Source organism: Lycorma delicatula, chromosome 4 (assembly GCF_047948215.1).
Source record: "Lycorma delicatula isolate Av1 chromosome 4, ASM4794821v1, whole genome shotgun sequence".
In the NCBI taxonomy this organism is placed as follows: Eukaryota; Metazoa; Arthropoda; class Insecta; order Hemiptera; family Fulgoridae; genus Lycorma; species Lycorma delicatula.
In genome coordinates this window covers 87233652-87254041 of record NC_134458.1, presented here as the reverse complement: position 1 = coordinate 87254041, position 20390 = coordinate 87233652, and the positions used below count along the sequence as shown (strand labels likewise).

The 20390-nt window shown below is 28.1% G+C and overlaps 1 protein-coding gene across 5 annotated transcripts in view; it reads right to left on the bottom strand.

Annotated features, from left to right (window-relative positions):
* Nucleotides 1-3563: 3563 nt before the first annotated feature.
* Kdm2 (Lysine demethylase 2) overlaps nt 3564-20390 on the bottom strand; it is a 211671-nt gene continuing 194844 nt past the window's right edge. For 2 of the 5 annotated variants that reach the window (XM_075363505.1, XM_075363506.1), the window contains exon 13: nt 3564-7150. In XM_075363505.1, the coding sequence (XP_075219620.1) occupies nt 7095-7150 (56 nt within the window). In that variant the 3' untranslated portion in view covers nt 3564-7094. Of the gene's footprint in view, nt 7151-15122; nt 17304-20390 lie in introns of those variants that run through there. The other 3 variants (XM_075363507.1, XM_075363508.1, XR_012756137.1) reach the window with 2 other exon arrangements.

Sequence of the window (20390 nt, the reverse complement as noted above, 5' to 3'; positions counted from 1 at the left end):
AAGCAATGTATCCAAATATTTAGGAGTTCAACTGAACAGATGTTTACTGTGGAAGCCCTGTGTGGAAAAGGTGGTAAAAAGTACCCGCCTACTAAGAAGACTGACAGCCACAAAGTGGGATGGAAATCAGGATATTCTCAAGATTGCCTATGAGTCGTAATAAGACCTGTGATGGTTACAGTCAGCACTAGCACACTAAGCAAGCTCGACCCTTGTAAAAAGTATGGCATTAAGGGTAATCACAGATGCTAATATGTCTACCCCTATTGCAGCCATGGAAGCACAGACTAAGATAGAGTCCCTACAATCATACCAAGAAAAGGTAACATGAGATTCTGGGAGCATTTTATGCAAGTCTATAAGCATTAGTGGACCAACTAGCAGCAAGCTACTTCTAGGCTGAGGACACAGACTGCTCTACTCACTGCATATGAAGAACTTATAAAGAAATATGATATTCCATCCGTGGACAACGCACCCCTGTGCATGAGCCAGGACTTTTTCAACCACTTACCTCGAGCTTGCTACAAACTCAACAACCATTTGATGCCAAAACATACACCTGCATACAACATGAATTGAAGAGCTACAAACCATCCATGAGGAATTTTCGAAGGATGAGTAGATTCATGTCTACATTTACGGATCTTCAATTTCAGATGGTAGAGAAACAGAGGTTGGGTACTACTGCCATCTTTTTCATGGACATATAGCCGTAGGTACCCCCATTAGCAACTATGATGGTGAAGTTGAAGCAGCAGTGCACGTCATTGCAACCAAACTGGAAAGGCTAGTTTCTCCTTTGAAAGCAGTTTTTGGTTGATTCCCAAGCCGCTATACATAATCTAACATGCAACACCCAGACAGGCTGCCAGAGGATGGTTGGGCATAGAAGAAGACTGGAAAGCCTGGGAAATCAAGCCATGGACACCCGGTCATGTCAACATACGTGGAAATGAGGAGGCCGATAAACTACCCAAGTTAGGAACAACTCTACCCCAACCTAGTTTCACCACATCCTTGCATTCATCTAGGGCACTGGTCAACGCGGCAGTCAACAAATGGAATGAATGAACAGCACCTCTCCAAGATGGCTGCTGGTAGAAGATGGAGACTTTGGACACTGATGGTCCTGTCAACCCCGGGTTCCTGCGTGTGGTCAGTATAGCTGCCATCTAACTAAAAACTGGCCATAACTATCTTGCTTGTCACCTTGTTACTGCATCCATGTGTTGCTGTCACCTGTCTGCTTAGACGCAGGACGATGGATGCTGATCACCTGAGAGATTGTCCGGCCCTGGACCATACCCAGCTGAATTAGAGCCCAGAGTTCACAGAAGCCCATCTTTATTGGTCAGCGCATTGCCAGATGGCTCAACAGCCAAGGCCAAGCATTGGCTAGTAACAAGTTACATGTAATTTTGCTGTCCAGTACTGGTAGACTGCCTTTAGGAAGGACCAACAAGCTATAGATCACATACTTACTTTCCAAACAGCTATGCATAAGGCACTAAGTAGAGGGAAAGAAATAAGTATGGCATTTCTTGGTCTAAGAGCTACTTTTGATACAGTTCTAAGACACGAGTTATGGAAGGCTGTGAATCCTCCAGATCTACTGGAGGCTTGGAGCGTCAGCAATGCTGACCACAAAAATTAAATCTTTGAATCAAAATGTCATGGGAGCTAATAGAATAAGTAGTGAAAAGTCAGCAAGATTTAATAGAGGTAAAGGTGTGAAGCAGGAAGATAGTCTGAGCCTGCTTCTATTGATTGTGCTGATGAATGGCATTATAAGACACTGTAAGAGGTGAATACAAGGAAATCACATTGGGAACTAGAGAATGAGATCTGTGTACATCCAGTCACTGTAGCGTGCAGATAATGTGGCTATTAGCAATGAATCAGGAGAACTTACAGAATTTAATAATTGAATGGGCTAGTACTTTTCAACAAAGAGGTCTGGAGATGAACCATCAGAAAAGTAAGGTTATGTGTGTGATGAAAAGGAAGGATAAACATAGAATGGAATGGAATAAGGCTGGAGCAGATGAATCATTTAGAGTACCTAGGAACAGTGATTTCTTCAAATGGAAAGACTGATGAAGTAGTTAACAATAGAGTAAGGCTAGTCATGTATATTACCAGCTGAATAGTACACTAGTAGGTAAAAGGGAAGTAACCTGGGAAACCAAGATGAAAATTTACAACACAATATTTTCCCCTGGTTTTAGTGAATGCCACTTAAAGTTTGATACTGCTGGAAAACTGATAGCAGAGTAGGTTGATAGCAGCAGAAATGAAACATCAGAGACAGGTAGTGCAGTATAAATGTGAAAAAATCAGGAACACTACCATAAGTCAGCTGAAACAAGAACCATTGATACAGAAAGTGGAAAAAAGAGCTTTGGAATGATTTGGTTATGCAGTGAGAATGAATGAAAATAGAAGGATGAGAATTGTGATGGAGGCAAGATCAGAGAAAGTACACGGAAGAGGGCAGCCGTGAGTGGAATGGGAGGATTACAAAGCTGGAATTCTCAGTGAGAGGAGAAAAACTTTTCAGGGAGGACTGAAAACGATACAAGAAATGGCTAGGTGGATCTGGCCCTTAATGGCACAAAGGAAAAGATAAAGAAGAAGAAAAATTCCTGACAGATCACAACATAATTATCTTTCTGCTCTTGTATCCAGTTTCAAAACAAATTTGGAGGCAACATAATTCATTCCTAATTTTTCAGTTAGGATCTCTTGAAATGATCCTGCCCTTTTGCTATCTCACAAAATCTTTAAACATCAATTTAACCTCACCAAATTGTTCATGTCTGTTGATGTCAATAGCCTTCCTGTAGAGCACTGTTTTTGTTAGGATCTCGTGAAATGATCCTGCCCTTCTGCTATCTCACAAAAATCTTTAAACATCAATTTAACCTTATCAAATTGTTCATTCAAGCAATGTGGTACATGGCTGTTGATGTCAATAGCTTTCCTATAAAGCATTGTCTTTGGTAGATTCTCAACCACTTTTAAAACCCCTGAACCACTCATACAGCATGCTTCCTCTTCCCGATAATTCTCTTGAATCATTTTGTTTCAATAAAACTTTTGCCAAGCTTAACACAAAATTTCACTGCAACTTTTTGTTTATGTAAGTAAATCACAAAAATCACTGAAGGTATCAAATAATATCTACATTGAATAAACAGTACAACTAATTGTTGAAAACACATGCAATGGTGGAGAATTGTTCAGTGGTTATTTTTTTGTCAAATTTTGTATATGGGAATATAATGCCTGTATATTATTTTTGCAACTACATTATATGTCCAATAAACTTTTTTAGTACTAACTATATATATATATATATATATATATATATATATATATATAAAATTTTCAGTTGGTTTATTATTTTATTATGCTTTATTAGTTTCATAATACCATGGTTTTTGGTTACCTCCAACATCCATTATCACAGACAATTAGGAGTTAATTCTGAAGTCAACTGTAACTGATTAAAGAAAAAAAATCGCTGAACACAGGCTAAAATACAAAATAAACCAATATCAAAAAAAGAACAGTTCAAATTTATTTAACTGTAGTAATATGACATCTGATAAATATATTTTCAATTGATTACAATATGAAATAGTTGCACTTGACCATATTTGTTGTGAATATTTTGTGTGTGTGTGTGCGTGTGTGTGTGTGTGTATATGTGTGTGTGTGTATGAATATATATATTTAACATAGTGATTGCATTAAAAATAATTATTTTAAGTCTCTGTACACTTATCCTTTACTTATTAAATTTATCTATTTTTGTTTACTTACTTATCACTATTCAATTAACTTTTTGCATATAGAATTAACTCGCATATAATAAGATTTATAAATACAATTCACAGTAATATATAAATAAAGAGTTTTAAAGTAATAAATCATGTTGCATTATTTATATTCAAAGAAAAATGTTTGTTTCAACTATAATAACATTATGCAACAGATAATAAACAATAACATTTTTTGTAAACGTAAAAGAAATTTAAAGCTTCATCATAAACTGATTAAATCATATTTAATACCATTAATATGAATAAAAATGTAAAATAATCGCAAAGTTCTTTTATACTATGAACTGTTATAAAAGATAATAGTGCAAAAGTAAAGAAAAACTAATAGGTTATAATTTCATAAAAATAAGAAAATAGAAAATACTTACTTAAAAGTATGAAATGTAACTAATTCACTCAATAACTGCACCGACTAATATAATATATCACACGCAGTCTATTATTATTTACTAAGATTATTATTTTAATACATAATGCATTAAATTATAAAATAAAAAAGCAACAAAAAATAATATAAGGTATTAATTTTACAAAGCAATATATTTCATCCTAGGAAAAATTGAACCATTCAAAAGAGAGGATCAAAATATTCATAAAATACCTAAAATTCAAAAAAAAAAAAAATACATCTTTACACACATGGTAAATATAGTATGACAATATTACTTAATGAAATTATTTAATTATATATATAAAATTATATACTGTTTATATCGTATCTTGGACCCAACGATATAGTATAATTAAAAAAATTCAGTATTTAAGAAACTGTTTACTGGTGGTATATTTACATGGAAAGTTGAAAAATGTTGCTTCAATAATGAAATTTTTATTGATAATTTTAAAATCAGTACCAATGAATTTGCTAATCTATTCTTTTACAATTATTTTATTTCTACTATTACATTTATTAAAGATAAAATGAAGATACTAAAAGCTTTTCAATTTAGCATATATAAACATATTTATTTTTTATTTACAGAATTATTTGGATTGTTTATACAAATATGTGTCTGAATAATACAGTAATACCTTGGAAATATAACTATAATAATAGAAAACCTGGTGTAATGTAGAATAATGCTATCTCCATAGCCTGACATAAAAAACCATCCTGAATTTGGATTTTAAAAATAATTTAATGGAAAATAAATACATATTCTAATAGAATAATAAACAATAAATAAATAAAATTCAACTTTTTTAAAATAAATACAGATTTTTGCTTCTCAAGAAATTTCTCAACTGAAGGCACAAAGTTTTCATGAATTTATAATCAGAAAATATATTTATTTATTACTGAACCTTATAACTTTATGTTTAAATCAGAAATACATTTTTTTTAATGTTCTTTGTTTTTTCAGTTTGTGACCTCAACTCCTGTTCATCATGATAAAACCAATACAATTTCCATATTTGTGCTACATTTGCTTTGACCTAAGAAAATCTAAATGCCTTCTTGTATTAAACATCTCAAATATATTCTGAAGTTTTGTCAAAGCCTAATAATTTATTAACAATTAAATTCACTTTCTTTTTATGAAAAACTGTAAAATTAATAATTATATATTTAATAAAAAGTAACTCCCATTAAATTTAATATACAGTACAGCTCAATTAAATGCAAAAATAAAAATGTATATTGTCAAAACCCACCAAACATCAGTGCTACTGACAAGCACATGCAATATGTAAAACTACTAACCTGTTGGAAACACTCTAATAGTTTCACAGGCACCTATGAACATATATATCAGTAGCAGTGGTATTTGCTCGAAGTAGCATTTGTGACATGTTACCTCTCTTCATATTAGTTCTTTGAAAATGTTTGTTGTTGTTAATAATAACACACTTTAAATTTATTTATTTTTGATCAAATAAAGCAATATCAGAATTTACTATTATACATTTTAAACTTTTTAGCTATTAAACTAAGTGAACAGTTAAAAATTCATAACACATTACATTTGTTAAAATTTCAAACAAAAATCCAACTCTTTAACTCATTTCTGAATTTTTTTGCAATACAGGAGATGAAACTTCTTTTTTTGTAACTGTACACTGTACAAAATGGGAAAGAAGCTGTAAAATTTTGTAAATTATATACAAATGCTGTTGAAAAAGACCGATGGTCTTTTTCAAGGTAGTCTTAACTAATTTGATTGGTCTTTAAAAAAGTCTTAACATGATCGTTTATATATAAGAAAATTACTGTATATTTAAATTCTAATCTTAGAAATTAACCTTTAAATTGTTGGAAGGTGCTAGAAATTAGCATACTACACATCTGATTGAAAAGAATTTATTTAAGAATTAATTCACTTTATCACTCAATAACTGTAAACCTGCATTTAGAAATTGGCCTTAAAAAATAAATGTAGATTGCTACTTTTGGATATACTAATCAGGATGGTGAAATTTTCATTCATCCCTTCAGCTAACAGAAAAAATGTTTGTATCAGATTAAAGCTCAAAGATCCAACTACCACATGATTATGTTGCAGTGATGAAACATTTTTTTCAGAAATGATTAAAGAGACACAATTTAAATTTAATGAATGACTTGTTTTTTATCTTATAAATACATTAAACCTTTGCTTTACAGACATTTTTACTGCAAACAAATTACAATTAAGAAAAATTACAATTTAAGAAATCAAGAAACAGATTTATTTGGTCTTTTCATTTTGCAGTTTTATTTACATATATTTATCTCGGTAAGAAATCTTTTATACCACAAATGGATCCTATATAGAACAGTTCAGGAACCAATAATATAAACTCAAATACACATAAATAATAATAATAATAATAATAATAAGTGATTACTATTAATCATTTCACATAATATTCATTTCCTTAAAGATCATACACTTAAAAAACCTCTGAACTACAAAATCATAAAATTTAAACAACTTTAAAATGCACTTACAAAATTACACTAAATTACAATACTAATAGAGTTTATTAATAATTACACTAATGTCCTATCCAGGACACTGGAGTACATTTTACTCTTTGAAACCTCTCAAAGAGCCAAATTACATGGTAAGGTTAGTCGTTACCTTTGGAAAACTAGGTAAGATGGTCTGCAGTCTCACAAATCTTATGAATAAGCAAAAAAGTTACTCACGGGGTACGGGTACAGTATGTCACAGAAGGAACTGATAGGAAAGTATAATGTACTGTAAGCTTATCAAATGCACTTCTATAGCAAAATAACTTCACTGACTTACTTCATCCTCAAAAAGGTGTCTTCATCATTAGTGATGGTGATTCCCTAGATATTACTTTAGTTTCTGCAAAGATCAGTAACATAAGAGTTAAAATGGCTTCCCTTATAATATGGCTGAACATTAGTAGAAAATGCATTTCCATAATAAAAAAAAAGTTAAAATAAAATTAAAACTTAGCTCTAGAATAATACAATTAAAAAAATAACTACTTGTAAATTTTACAACTCTGGTTAAATAAAAGTTTTCATTAAGGATAAATTTAAAATTAATATTAACTAATCATTTTTTATTCATAACTGAATGCAATTTATCCATAAAAATAAAATAAATCAACACTTTACTCAGGCTTTTTAACAAGAAAAAATATTTGTGAGATCAGATAAGATAACACATGTATTTACTAAATCACCACACTTTTATTTACCTGAAGATAATACATATATCACTAAAGATTATACAATTTAAAAATAAAAAATAGATTTAGAGAAGATACTGGCGGATTTGTAGTATAGCCATCTACAATACTACTGACGGAGCAGCACAGTAATACTGGAATCATTCTTCCATTTATTTAGTAAGCAAATTGTTATATTAAAGTTTAAACCATATTTTCTCATGGTGACCAATTGATTTTTTAAATAAAAATAATAAGGCAAATATCATTATTTGCCTTTTTTATGTATTTTTCCTTCTATATTATTACTTTTAGTTTTTTATTCTTTAATACATAAAACAGTAGTGGTTTACACAGAGTATGATGTTACAATCATAATGCTAACTGAAAAATTGAAATTAATAATAATGAAAAAAATATAATTGAAGAAAAATAAGATTACATAAAATAAAAATTAACTTCTTTTAAACACAAAAAAAGTGATAACTTATTTATTAATAAGTAATCAAATATTTTAAAGATGAAGTCAATTAACACATTAAAAAACTTACACAATACTGTTTCAGCATTATAAAAGACAATATAAAAACTCATTCCATAAGTAAAGAATAATTAAATAAATCTAAAAAAAGCAAATATTTTATAATTATATTTAAATTCAAGTTACTTCCGATATAATCAAGAGCATCTTTCAGTACCTTAAAAAAACAACAAAGAATTTTATTTCTACGAGTAAATGAATAATATAATTCAGTTCACCAAATATACTTGAAACCAGCATGTGATGGAGACATATTAGTGCTTATATATATATATATATATATACATATACAATCATAATCAATCATAAAACAAATTTACAAATATAAATAAAGTTCAATGATTACATTCAAACCAAGTGAATTTAAGCATAAAAAAAGGAACAGGAGGTGGTAGCATGCGTTGCTTGTCAAACAGATCATATAATGTCAAAAAAAATTTAGTTATAACTGAATAAGAAATCTAAATACACCTAACGTAACAACATGAATGCCAATAATCCCATCTCCCGTTAAAGCCTATCAGGCCTAGGAACAAGGGGAGGTGTGGCGACCAGAAGCTTCACAAGTCGTCTCCTTTGCCACAAGGCGTCTTCCCCTACAGGGTTGGGATGTCAATAATCCCATCTAGAAGATAATATGTAAGCTAATCTGTAAAAGTTAAGACCAACCTGACAATACAATCATAAATTCGGTATGTTCTGTTTATCGAACATGCAAGTTCCAAGAGGTTAAAAAAATAAAAAATAAAAATTAAAAAAATAAGGTTTTTATTTTTTAAATAAACGAAAACTGCGATATAACAGAAAACGTACAATGTTAAGTGATTTTATTATTATACTTTTTTCTGTGATATTGTACTTATTTCTAAAAAATAAATGTTGCCTATATTAAGGTCATTGTGTGGTAGTAAATATTATAAAAACAACATATAAAATAAGTTTAAACTAAAAATTACTAGAAGATTATACAAAATCATAATAATGACCCATATAATTATAAAATCTGATAACAGTCCAGAATTAATTATCTTTAACATTATATTTTTGTATAGTATAGTTTTATTCTTCTTTTCAACTCATTTCCAACAGGGGTTACCATAACAAAATTAATTAATTTTTTTTTTATTCAACAATGCACATATATAACAACATTACAGATAACACAATAAAACACTTTTTATTACTTTTATGCTCAGTATAATCAGTGATTGACTGTTTATCTTTGTAAATGTAACAAAATTAAAATTATCTCTAACTTTTCTTTTTTAATTTAAACATTAGATTTTTGATGTTTCAATATTCTCTATTCTTAACCATCATTAAAACAAAACTACACATTTTATATTTTCCATTTTAACTGTTTTCATCACTTTTCATATTTTTTTTTTATAAAAGATAGGCAACTATAGAAAACAGAAAAACCCATTTTCTCATGAATTAATTATAAAGAAAAAAATATTTTTTAATAATAATTTTAACTAGGCTGAAGCATACAGCAATGACTATAAGATATTATGACGATGATAAGTACTTGACCTAATTGAGTTGATAATTTTAAGTATGGGTGACAAAAACAACCTATAAACCGATCAGAAAAATCTGTAGTTTTTGAGAAATACTGTTAAAAGTTTTTAAAGGATTAAAATTAATCATATTTAAGTAGACAATAGACTATTTATTAAAATATAGTATTAAAATATGATGAGGACAAACACAACAAATTTCAAAATGTAGGATTTACGTTACTTGACTAGGGAAATGTTGGTCCATGTAAACCAAATTTTAATGCTTTGTCTGCAGATTCAAAAATTTTTATATATCAGTAGATTAGCAAATTTATCTGCATCTGGGACCTTTTTTACACTTTTTCAAGCAATATTTTTTCTTTACCTACAAAGTAGATGACTTTATCTGTCTGAAATTATTTTAATGTTTCTTAAACTCTATAATTATACACAGTAAAATAAACAACTTACAGGTTTTTATTACAAAATTGTTGCCTTAGCTTAGATATAATTTCTTCTTTTTTTTTTTGAGCTAAGATCTAAATATTACTTTTTATACTTGTTTTACAATATCTATAGCAATAATACTCTATTAGCAACAAAGTTTGCAATTTTTCTATCATACACTTCATAGTATAGAAAAGTAATCTTCTCATTAACAATGTCATAAAAAATTAGTAATACATAATTTGATTAAATTTTCTAAAAAAGACTGATTCCTGCAAAACAGTTTTTTCCCCTAATTCTGCTTCTGTAAAGTCCTGATATCTCTAATTGTTTTATAACTACTTGAAGGTTTACAACGAAACCAAACCGAATATAGATTATGTAGAATAAGTGTGTCAAGGAAGCTATCTACAAAATTAACTGTCTATCCGAGTTGATTACAGGCACAGACTGTGAAGTGGTAAAAGCAACTTACAAACATTACCAAAAGTTTTGATTAATTATTGCTATTTATTATTAGTGAAACAAAAAATTTTCAATGTAAAAATTAACATAGAAAATAACTGAACGCATATATACATATGCATTAAAACTGATAGTATGACTTACCAATGCTGAAACTTATATAGTATTATACATTATACATGGCAAATAGGAAAGAAATTCAGTCTACAGTGTTATTACCCTTCAATTATGCAATCTACCAATGACAACAGTGTTTGCAAATTAGTCAGAGAGTTCAGTCTGAACTCCTAGATGAGTTGTGAAGATCAAGCACTGTCTTAATTAACATAACTACAGTATCACAAATAAAATACTAATTTATTAAAAATTATTTTTACGTTTTATGTCTTTTTTATATTACGTACTGCATTTTTTTTTTATATTATATGATTAAACTGTTTGAAAAGGTTCACTTTTTTCAAAAGTGGCATTAGTAACTCAGTCACTTTACAGATATAAAACAAAGCCAGAGTTTACAAATTATTAAAGAGTATTTGTTTGGTCTATGAATTGTGAAGATCAAGAACAGCCTTAAAAAACTACTACAGTATCACACAACATAATATATGTTTTTCAAAATTTAATTTTACACTAAATACTTTTACATTATACAAATATAACATAATTAAACTTTGTAAAAATTACACTTTGTTTGAAAAATAGCACCAGCAACTTTATCAAATGTCTGTTAACAAAGAATGAATGGCAGTGATGACCACATAACAGTAGATAATTTTGCTAATATCAGGGCTAAATTTCTCTGAAAATAGTAAAAGAAAATAACTGCTATCCAGAAGGCCAAAGAAGTATTTAACACCATGATAAATTGCCTTCACCTTTTGCTTTACACATCTGAAATCTGATTCAGCCATCTTCATTACATTTCTAGTGTTCATACTTCAACACTTAACTAATATATCAATAATTACTTAATGATAAAGTAGGTAAGCTAAAAACGTTTTATGTTTTCCCAGTTTCACTTCAGAGATATTTTTATTATTACTGTTGCTAATTTGAGGGCCATACAGATTAATGTAATTGGGGCATTAGTTCTGGACAAATGGGAGTGAGTAAACTATATTGATGTAGTTCACCAACATTGATAAGACATTCCTTTTAACCTCTCCATTCCAACTCTATTATTTAAACTGCAAAAAGCAGATCAGTGAACAGATTTATATTGGAAGCTATGGGTTTTATCCTTACTTTAGGGGTTCCAACCTGAATATGTGTAATCTTCACACTATCTCAGGAAAGCTTTGAGTTCCCATCTTCAATCCGTTGAAGAGGTTCCACAAGCAAACGGCCAGGCACCTAGATTCTAGTCTTCTAGTCTCACCTCTAGGAGCATAGTCCTTTGGAAACTTGAAGTTACTTTTACTTAATGGAGAAATGGTAGACGATAATTGGACCAGAACTATTGAAACTTAACAGATGATGTTTACAAAGTATTAGATTTATGAAATGTTAAAGGGCTGGATGGTAAGGAAGTGGAACTGGAAATGATGTATGGAACAAGAGAAAGAGGTATGCCATAAAAGAGATGGAGGATGATATTCAAATGCCAGTTGAATGAAGAAAGGGAGATTAGTAGAGTGTAAGACAAAGTGTAAAACACAAAAAGCTAAATAATTCTCATTACTTCTCCAACTCGTAGGCCAAGAGGAACAACTAAGTAAGTATTAATTTCAATAAATTGAGTTATGATGAAATTTCATTTATTATCAATAGAAGTATTTTTTGATAAAAATATCCTAAAGTAAAACAAGTGATAACATGTCAATAAGTAAAAAAAAAGTTAATAATTGGTGAGCAGAGTATTCACATAAAAATACTAAAATGACAAAAAGATGTTTCCTGGATAATAATTACAAATTTATACCGCTACCATTAACCAATGAAGTAAAAAAACTACTGATAGATCAAGTAGATTTTTGAGATAATTATTAAATTAGCTAAGAAGTCTAAAACTTGATTATGTTATTTTATATTGACTTCAGGTGTGTTTGATATCTATTTTGAAATAGTTGATAACCTCTTCAGAAACAGATTAAAATACATAATTACTGTCTGTTCTTTGTTTATTTGTAACCATAGGGTTAAAAAATGTATACACTCAAATGAGAGGGATTTAAAAACATTCGATTTTAATTTCTTTGTCCAAGTTTGCATCACTTTGCCACCAAGATGGACTAACTGACTGACTGACTGTATAAAAAGAGATGTATATATAAATTTTATAACTTATCCTTATACATCAAATTTGAGACCTTTATATGTGTTAGTGTAGAATATTGACTGGAGTCTTAGAGAAAAAAATTTAATACATAAATTCATTACAATGATGGCAAAAAATCTTTTAACTGTCAGTTTATACTGTATCATAGATAAATCACTAATGCACTGGAGAAATATGAAATTCTAATAGGGTGTCACCTTGAAATCAAAATGTCTAGCCTTGTAGAATAAAAAAATATTAGTGACAAATATGTAGTATTGTCAAATTTCACACACACACAGTTTTAATAGCCCCAGGTGATTTTCTCATAAAATACACACAATACAAAAAAATGGCTTCATCAAAAGTTCCTCAGATTGAAGGGGGACATCTCATGGTGACCTTGACTGTTATTTCAAAGTTAACATGTTTTTTTTCAAATAGAATGACATATTTTTGACTCCAGAAATGAAAAGAGTAGAAAACTTTACATTGAAATATGTGGTTACAATATGACCTTGTACCTTTTTTCAGGGTGTTTCATTTTAATTTCCCCAGTAAATTTTCTCGTAAACTACACACAATACAAAAAAATTACCTAAATAAAAGTTACTCACATTGCGACATCTCATGGTGACCTTGACCTTATTTCAAGGTTAGCACAACTTTTTCAAATGGAATTACCTATTTTTGAACCCATCACTGAAAAGAGCAGAAAATTCTACATTGAAATATATAGTCACACATATGACCTTGGACATTTTTTGAAAATCATACACCTAACAATCAGATATAGTGTTAGATGATAGTGTAGTCATTTTTACATTCTTTCCCACAGTTTACGAGATAACTGGCCTGGAATACAAATATTCCAGGAATATCATTATATGACCTTCAAAAGCATGTAACTCATACAACACTATCACTGATGGAAAACCAAATGACCTTCAAAAAAGGCCCATGGCCATATGTGTGACCTGCATATTTCAATGTAAAATTTTCTGCTCTTTTCATGGGTGTGGTCAAAAGTAGGTCATTCCATTTGAAAAAATCATATTAACCTTGAAATAAGGTCATCAAGTCCAAGGTCACCAAGAGAAGCCCCCTTGCAATCTGAGTAACTTTTGTTTAGGTAATTTTTTTATATTGTATGTAGTTTATGAGAAAATCGCCTGGGGCGGTTAAAATGAAACACCCTGAAATAATTTCAAAGATCATACTGTGACCACATATTTCAATGTAGAATTTTCTGCTCTTTTCATTAGTGGGGATCAAAAATATGTCATTCCATTTGAAAAAATCATGTTAACCTTGAAATAACAGTTAAGGTCAATTAAAAGATCAAATCCAAGGTCACTATGAGGTGTCCCCCTCCAATTTGAGTAACTTTTTTTTGCATTACTTTTTTGTATTGTGTGTAGTTTACAAAAAAATGCATATAAATATATAAATAATAAATATATATATATAAATATATATTATATATTGTTGTAAATACATTTCTGTTTTATACATCTGCTTTTTCGCTACGTAATAAAAAATGGATAAAACACCTATGTAGGTAAGATTAAAAAAAAGGAAGAAAGTAAAATATTTTAGAAATAAGACAAAAAACTGTTGGTTAGAATTAGATGAAGATAATCACTTTTTAATAAATTTCATCGTTCATTACAATTTGAAAAGAGAAACTTTCAAACAAAACAAAAAAAAGTTACTGTATAAATTTTAGAATTTTTTGACAATAGTGACATTCAACACATAATTGTAGCTCAATAGTGTATAATCAGTAGTAATTAGTACTAATCAGTAGTGCATACACTATATTTTGCAGCTGCACATTTTATAGCAACCAACAATGTAGAATAATATGGACTTTAATAGAAAGAAATATTTTCACAACATATCATGTACAGATTGACCACAATTGTACCATTATAAAGCAAGAAATTGCCAAAAAAAGGTTTCCTGAATATAATAAATAGAAAAATATATAATGATGAACCTGAATGACCAAAGGCATAACAGCATACCTGATGATACTTGGCAGATGTTTTCAATGCTCAGACCTTGACTTTTCCAAAAAAATATTATAACATATTATAAAAATAAAATAAAATATTATATATTTTATTTATATAAATAAAATAAAATAAAAATATTATAAAATATTATAAGATTATGTATATAATTCATGAGTTGTGAAGTAGCTTATTCTGTACAATTAGTAACTGTGGTTTAGAAAATATACTGTTTAATAAATGTAGTGGAAAAAGAAATAAAATGGACCTAACATTTTGATTCAAATACAACAATTTATTTAAAGGGTAATATATTTATACAGTTCTCTAATCATAGAAATCTGATTCATGGATATTATGAATGTGTACAGCATTAAAAAAAAAGAAATGTGAAATTCGGCAAAGTAATAAAAGATTTTTCACAAAAAATTTAATTCACAGAATTTTAAACTTCACAGTACAAATAAGAAATTAAAAGAATTGCTAGTTTATAATTTATTATAGTAAAAAAAAATGTACAGAAGCCAGTTTACGGTAGGATCTATACTCTATAACAAATTTTCTCCAGATGTTAATAGATTTAATATTAGCTAAAATTGCATTAATAAGATGTTTACTTTATACATCCTGATTTAAATTTCTTATTATTTTTATCATGCAATTTTATAATTTGAAAAAATTAACAAAATTAGACTGACAAATGTAAAAGCATTATATCTAAATGTAGAACATTTAACATGAAATGATTGGTATTATTTTTTAGTCTTTGCATTACCATTTTCATTAAGAGAATGCAATAAAATACAATAGTTTATTAGGTTATTAGAATATAATAGTAGCACACAATTCTACATATGCACACAAACATTTTTCCCTTGAAGAACTGTACGATTTTCCTTATAATGTATTTTCTTTTTAAAATAAGTATTTTAATAAAATATTCTAATTTATGATTATTTCTGCATTGTTTGATTATTTTTGCAGACTGTAGTCTGCTTCAAAATATCAGCGCTTAAATTAATAGACATCCAAAGTAATAAGAATTATTCACATTTCTGTTATTAAAACCATCTCAATTTTTACCTTGTGGTCATTCAAAAATATTACTATTTGTTAAACCAAGAGTCATTTTAAATATTCTTTAAAAACATCTATTAAAAGTATTGAGGTATTTTTAATTGTACAGACCTCTTTTTAAGGTTTACCTGTTGAAAATTTTCTTTTTGTTTTATTCTGGCACTGATGAGGATAAATATGCAACTTGTAAAATTAAAACACACTAAATTTGCATATATAGAAACACATAATAGATATTATATTTATAAATTATGAAAATTTAAATTTTCATTTCATTAATGATCCTAGTATTACTTCATAATGCTCATTTCATTTAGAGTTAAAAATACTTTGATCCAAAATACTTCATCTATTGTACTCTATAAGATGTTCATTTGTTCATTTGTCATGTATATATGTTGTTAGAGCAAATCAGATGTGAGATTGTTCAACCCAAAACAGGAATAAATAAATCTTCAAATCAAGGCCTCTGGTCAACATCTTAACAAAATTTCTGTTAAAAAAATATAAAATTATTTAGTTAGCCATTTGCAGCATCTGATAGTTTTAGTGCTCTGCAGGTTTAAGACCCAGTTAATGTTTCATATTTACAAAGTTTTCACGTTAAATGTTCTCCGCAGTAAACGCAAAATGAAAAATAGACATAATTTAACTAGAAAAGGAAAGTTTTAATTGAATTAAGAATTTCAATTTTATATAAATTTTTTTGAGTATTTATTTCTTTATATTTTTTCAAATTTTCCTTACTAAAATAATAATCCTTCTACAGCCAAAACTGTTTAACCTGGACATATATGTTACTTATTTGCAGTTTGAATGTGTTTAATCCATAAGTATATTTATTATGTGAAACAAGTAAGTATTAAAGCAAAATACCAATGTCAACAAGATAGTTTTAGAAAAAGGTATACATATAATTTAATTTTCTCTCAAAAAATGGACATAAATTATGAAACTTCTTAATTACATCTGAATTTTTTCTACTAGAAAATAATGAAATTATTTCTATATTTTCATACTTCTGCAAGTTGAATAATACGCATTTTAAATTAATACAAATAATACTAATAAATTAAATAATAATTAACATTAATTATTTAAAATAAATTAATTGATAATTAATATTTAATTAAATAATACGCAAGTTGAATTATACGCAGTTTAATAATATTTGTTTTAGTACGAGTGTAAAATAGCACACAATCTTGCATACAAAATCTTTCAAATGAATATCTACATGGGTGCCATTTAGATTTATTTTCTTTAAACAAGTTGATAATGAATTTAAATAGCTTTATAAATTTTAGTAGCCATTACTGAATATTATTTACCATATAAATTTAGTAATATCACCAAATGGTGAAATAAAAAGCATCGCGGAACAGCTGGGCATCATATTGCATCATAGTATATTTAAGTGAATTCACATAACGGCAGATTATGAAAGCCATTAATCCAACTCGGTATTAGACGTAATGAAAAATTACTGGCCACCAGAAAATGAAAATGTGCCTGCAACATGTAACATTAAATATATTTTTATTCACTCCAAATACAATAAAATAGCTATACTTAATACTACAAACATCTGGAATGGTATTCGTAGTACAATTGTATAACTGAAGATTGCTTTGATTAGATGAAAAGAAAATTTATATTATTAAATTATATACACTTTCAATAATTTAGCATGCAAAAGTATGAAAATACACAATTAATTTGATTACTTCCAGTACAAAAAGACAGATTTTTGCTATTAGAAAGTTCTTAATTAATTAAGGGTTAACTGAATAATTAGTTTGAATTCTTCACAGAACCTATTCGTATTATTTAAATTTAAATTAGGATACAGAAGTCACATTTTTCTTTATTTTTTATAAGTATGAAAGATATTATTATATTGCTTGAAGCAAGGCACTATTGACTTATGGCTAATAATAAGATATTTAGGTAATTTACATGTTGCTGAGGTCTGCTAAAGCTTAAAAAATACTATTAGGGGCTTTCTTCTTCTTTCTTTTTCCTGTTTAGCCTCCGGTAACTACCGTTTAGATAATACTTCAGAGGATGAATGAGAATGATATGTATGAGTGTAAATGAAGAGTAAGTCTTGTACATTCTCAGTAGGGGCTAGACTAGTAATATATTTCTGCATTAGCATTCGTACATTTCTGCATTAGCATGAAGTGTACTATTATTATAACAATAACCCTTGTTTAAATTACACACTTTTTTCTTAAACTGCTTTTAACTTCAACATGATTTTGAGAAGTACAAAGATAACACAAGTAAATATTAGACCATAAGAGTATCTCAACTGCAATATCTGACACTAGCAAAGTGCTGATCATTTACTTTTACTGAAAATCTTTGTTCTATCATGGAAGATTTAAAACTAACCTCATCATTTTTTACAAATAGTGAGTTTTCAAGTTGTTAAATGAAATTAAATCAGGCGACAAGTGTCTTTTATAATCTTTAATATAGAATTTCACAAGAAAAATGTTAGGACATTTACAAAATACTAACATGTAAGCTAAATGAATCAAATGTAATCATGAGAAAATTTATTGCTTTGGTGATAAAGAATCAGCTATCTTCATAGAAGTTCACTTACTTGTTATTGGAAGAAATGGAGTTGCCTATAATTAAAAATTGGTTGGAGACTAACAATTTAGCTCTCATTGCAAGAAAAATTAAGGTTATAAATTTTTGTAAACCAATCATGAAACAGAAAAAGCAAAAACCTAAAATTATAAATATAACAGTTTAATAATTGATTATTTTTAGTATTAGAACTACTGAAATGTTTTAAATCAGATTTATTTTAATAAACAGTGAAAGAATGCTTTTTAATATTTTAAGAGTTGTTAAGTAAAAATTTCACAAGTACAATTATAATTCATTAGTATAATTAATTGATCATGATATCCAATTAATGCTCTTTCTACTGCCATCTGAAACCATTACCAATATTTTTTTGAGATTTTTTATTTCTTTGCAAGGTTTTACATTGGTAAAAGAACAACTACAAATATGTATGTGTTATGTTTAATAATGGGTTATACATCATTGGATTTTTTATTGTCTGTAAATTTTTTATTTATTTTTAAATTATCAAAAATTATCATTATAAAATTGATGACAGTACTAGCTAGTATGGCATATTTTAGATGTTATCTGATAAGGAAAGTTCTTAAAGAGATCTCAAAAAACAAAGGAAAAGATTTCCTCTACTTTAAGAATATATTCCAAGGTTCTGAAAAATGTTTTATTAAAGGACAAGTTTACATTATTGGTATCAACTATTTAATAAATTTAATACTAATATTTGACCTGTGAATCTGTTCATTAAAAACAATTAAATAGTAAAATTAATAGTAATAATTTGTTAATTATTATTGTTATTATTATAACACATACTATTGCATAGTCTGTGCCTTAAGTTTTATATAATTTATTTTTACTGTTTGATTTTATTTAAACTACTAATCATTATTTAATTCCTGTTTATTTAGAATCAAATCACTTTATTGAACTGTACAGATTTGAATAAACCAAAGCAATTCTTCAGAATTTTACTTTTTTGGATTGCATGATTTATTATATAACAATGGTACTTATTTTTCTTTAATAGATTACAATTTTACAGACATAATATTTTCATTTATAAATGCTTTTAATAAATACAATAAGGATAATTACAATGTATTAATGAGAATTATAAGCATGACACATACTGCTTTCTTAATGTTTTTAACATTATTATAAACCATTTTTTCTATATTTAAAATTAACATATGGCTCAGTAAAATGACTAACAATATCATGACTTATAAAAATCTCTTTATTATAATAGATCTTTAATCAGTTTCCAAACCCCAAAAAGTTATATTATTATTATTTTTTATGACTGCATAGGATCAATTTAGTCAGTCCATTATCCAAGTCTCTTCGATGGGACTGTTTGAGCCTAGCAGTCCTCCCAGTACTTTTTCATACATTCCGATCTTTGTATCCTTTCTAGTGTTGAAAATGTTCGTGTTATGAGTTTTTTCTTGTGAATGTGAAGGATATGTTTTTGTTTTTGATTTTCTTTCTACAACAAAGCTGTATAAATATTACCTTAATTATAAAGTTGTTTCCTATAAGTAATGACTTTTCCATTACACATAAATGTAGTGATTTTTCAATATTTGATTGTGTGGTGTTTCTATTTGTCAAAAAAAAGAAAATATTAGAAGCACATGCTATTGATGCAAGGGGATGTATACTTTTGGGAGGGTGTCATTATGCGGTTGGCAATTTATAGCAGCAAATTGCTGACCTAGTCCCAGGTTTAACTCCTTAATTACACTTGTTGACATATTTTTATTGATCACTATCCATCTCACTACTTCCATACACTTAAACATTTATTTTTATTTTATTTATTTATTTAAAAAAGTAATAGCAAGAAAGTAACACCTATTAATTTACTGATGTTGATATAGGTTTGTAGTACACAGAACTATGAAGGCAATCCCCCTTCTTTTTACAGTTATAATTCTACATTTACTACCTGGAAAAAATTAACTAAATAAAAGGCAAATACTATTT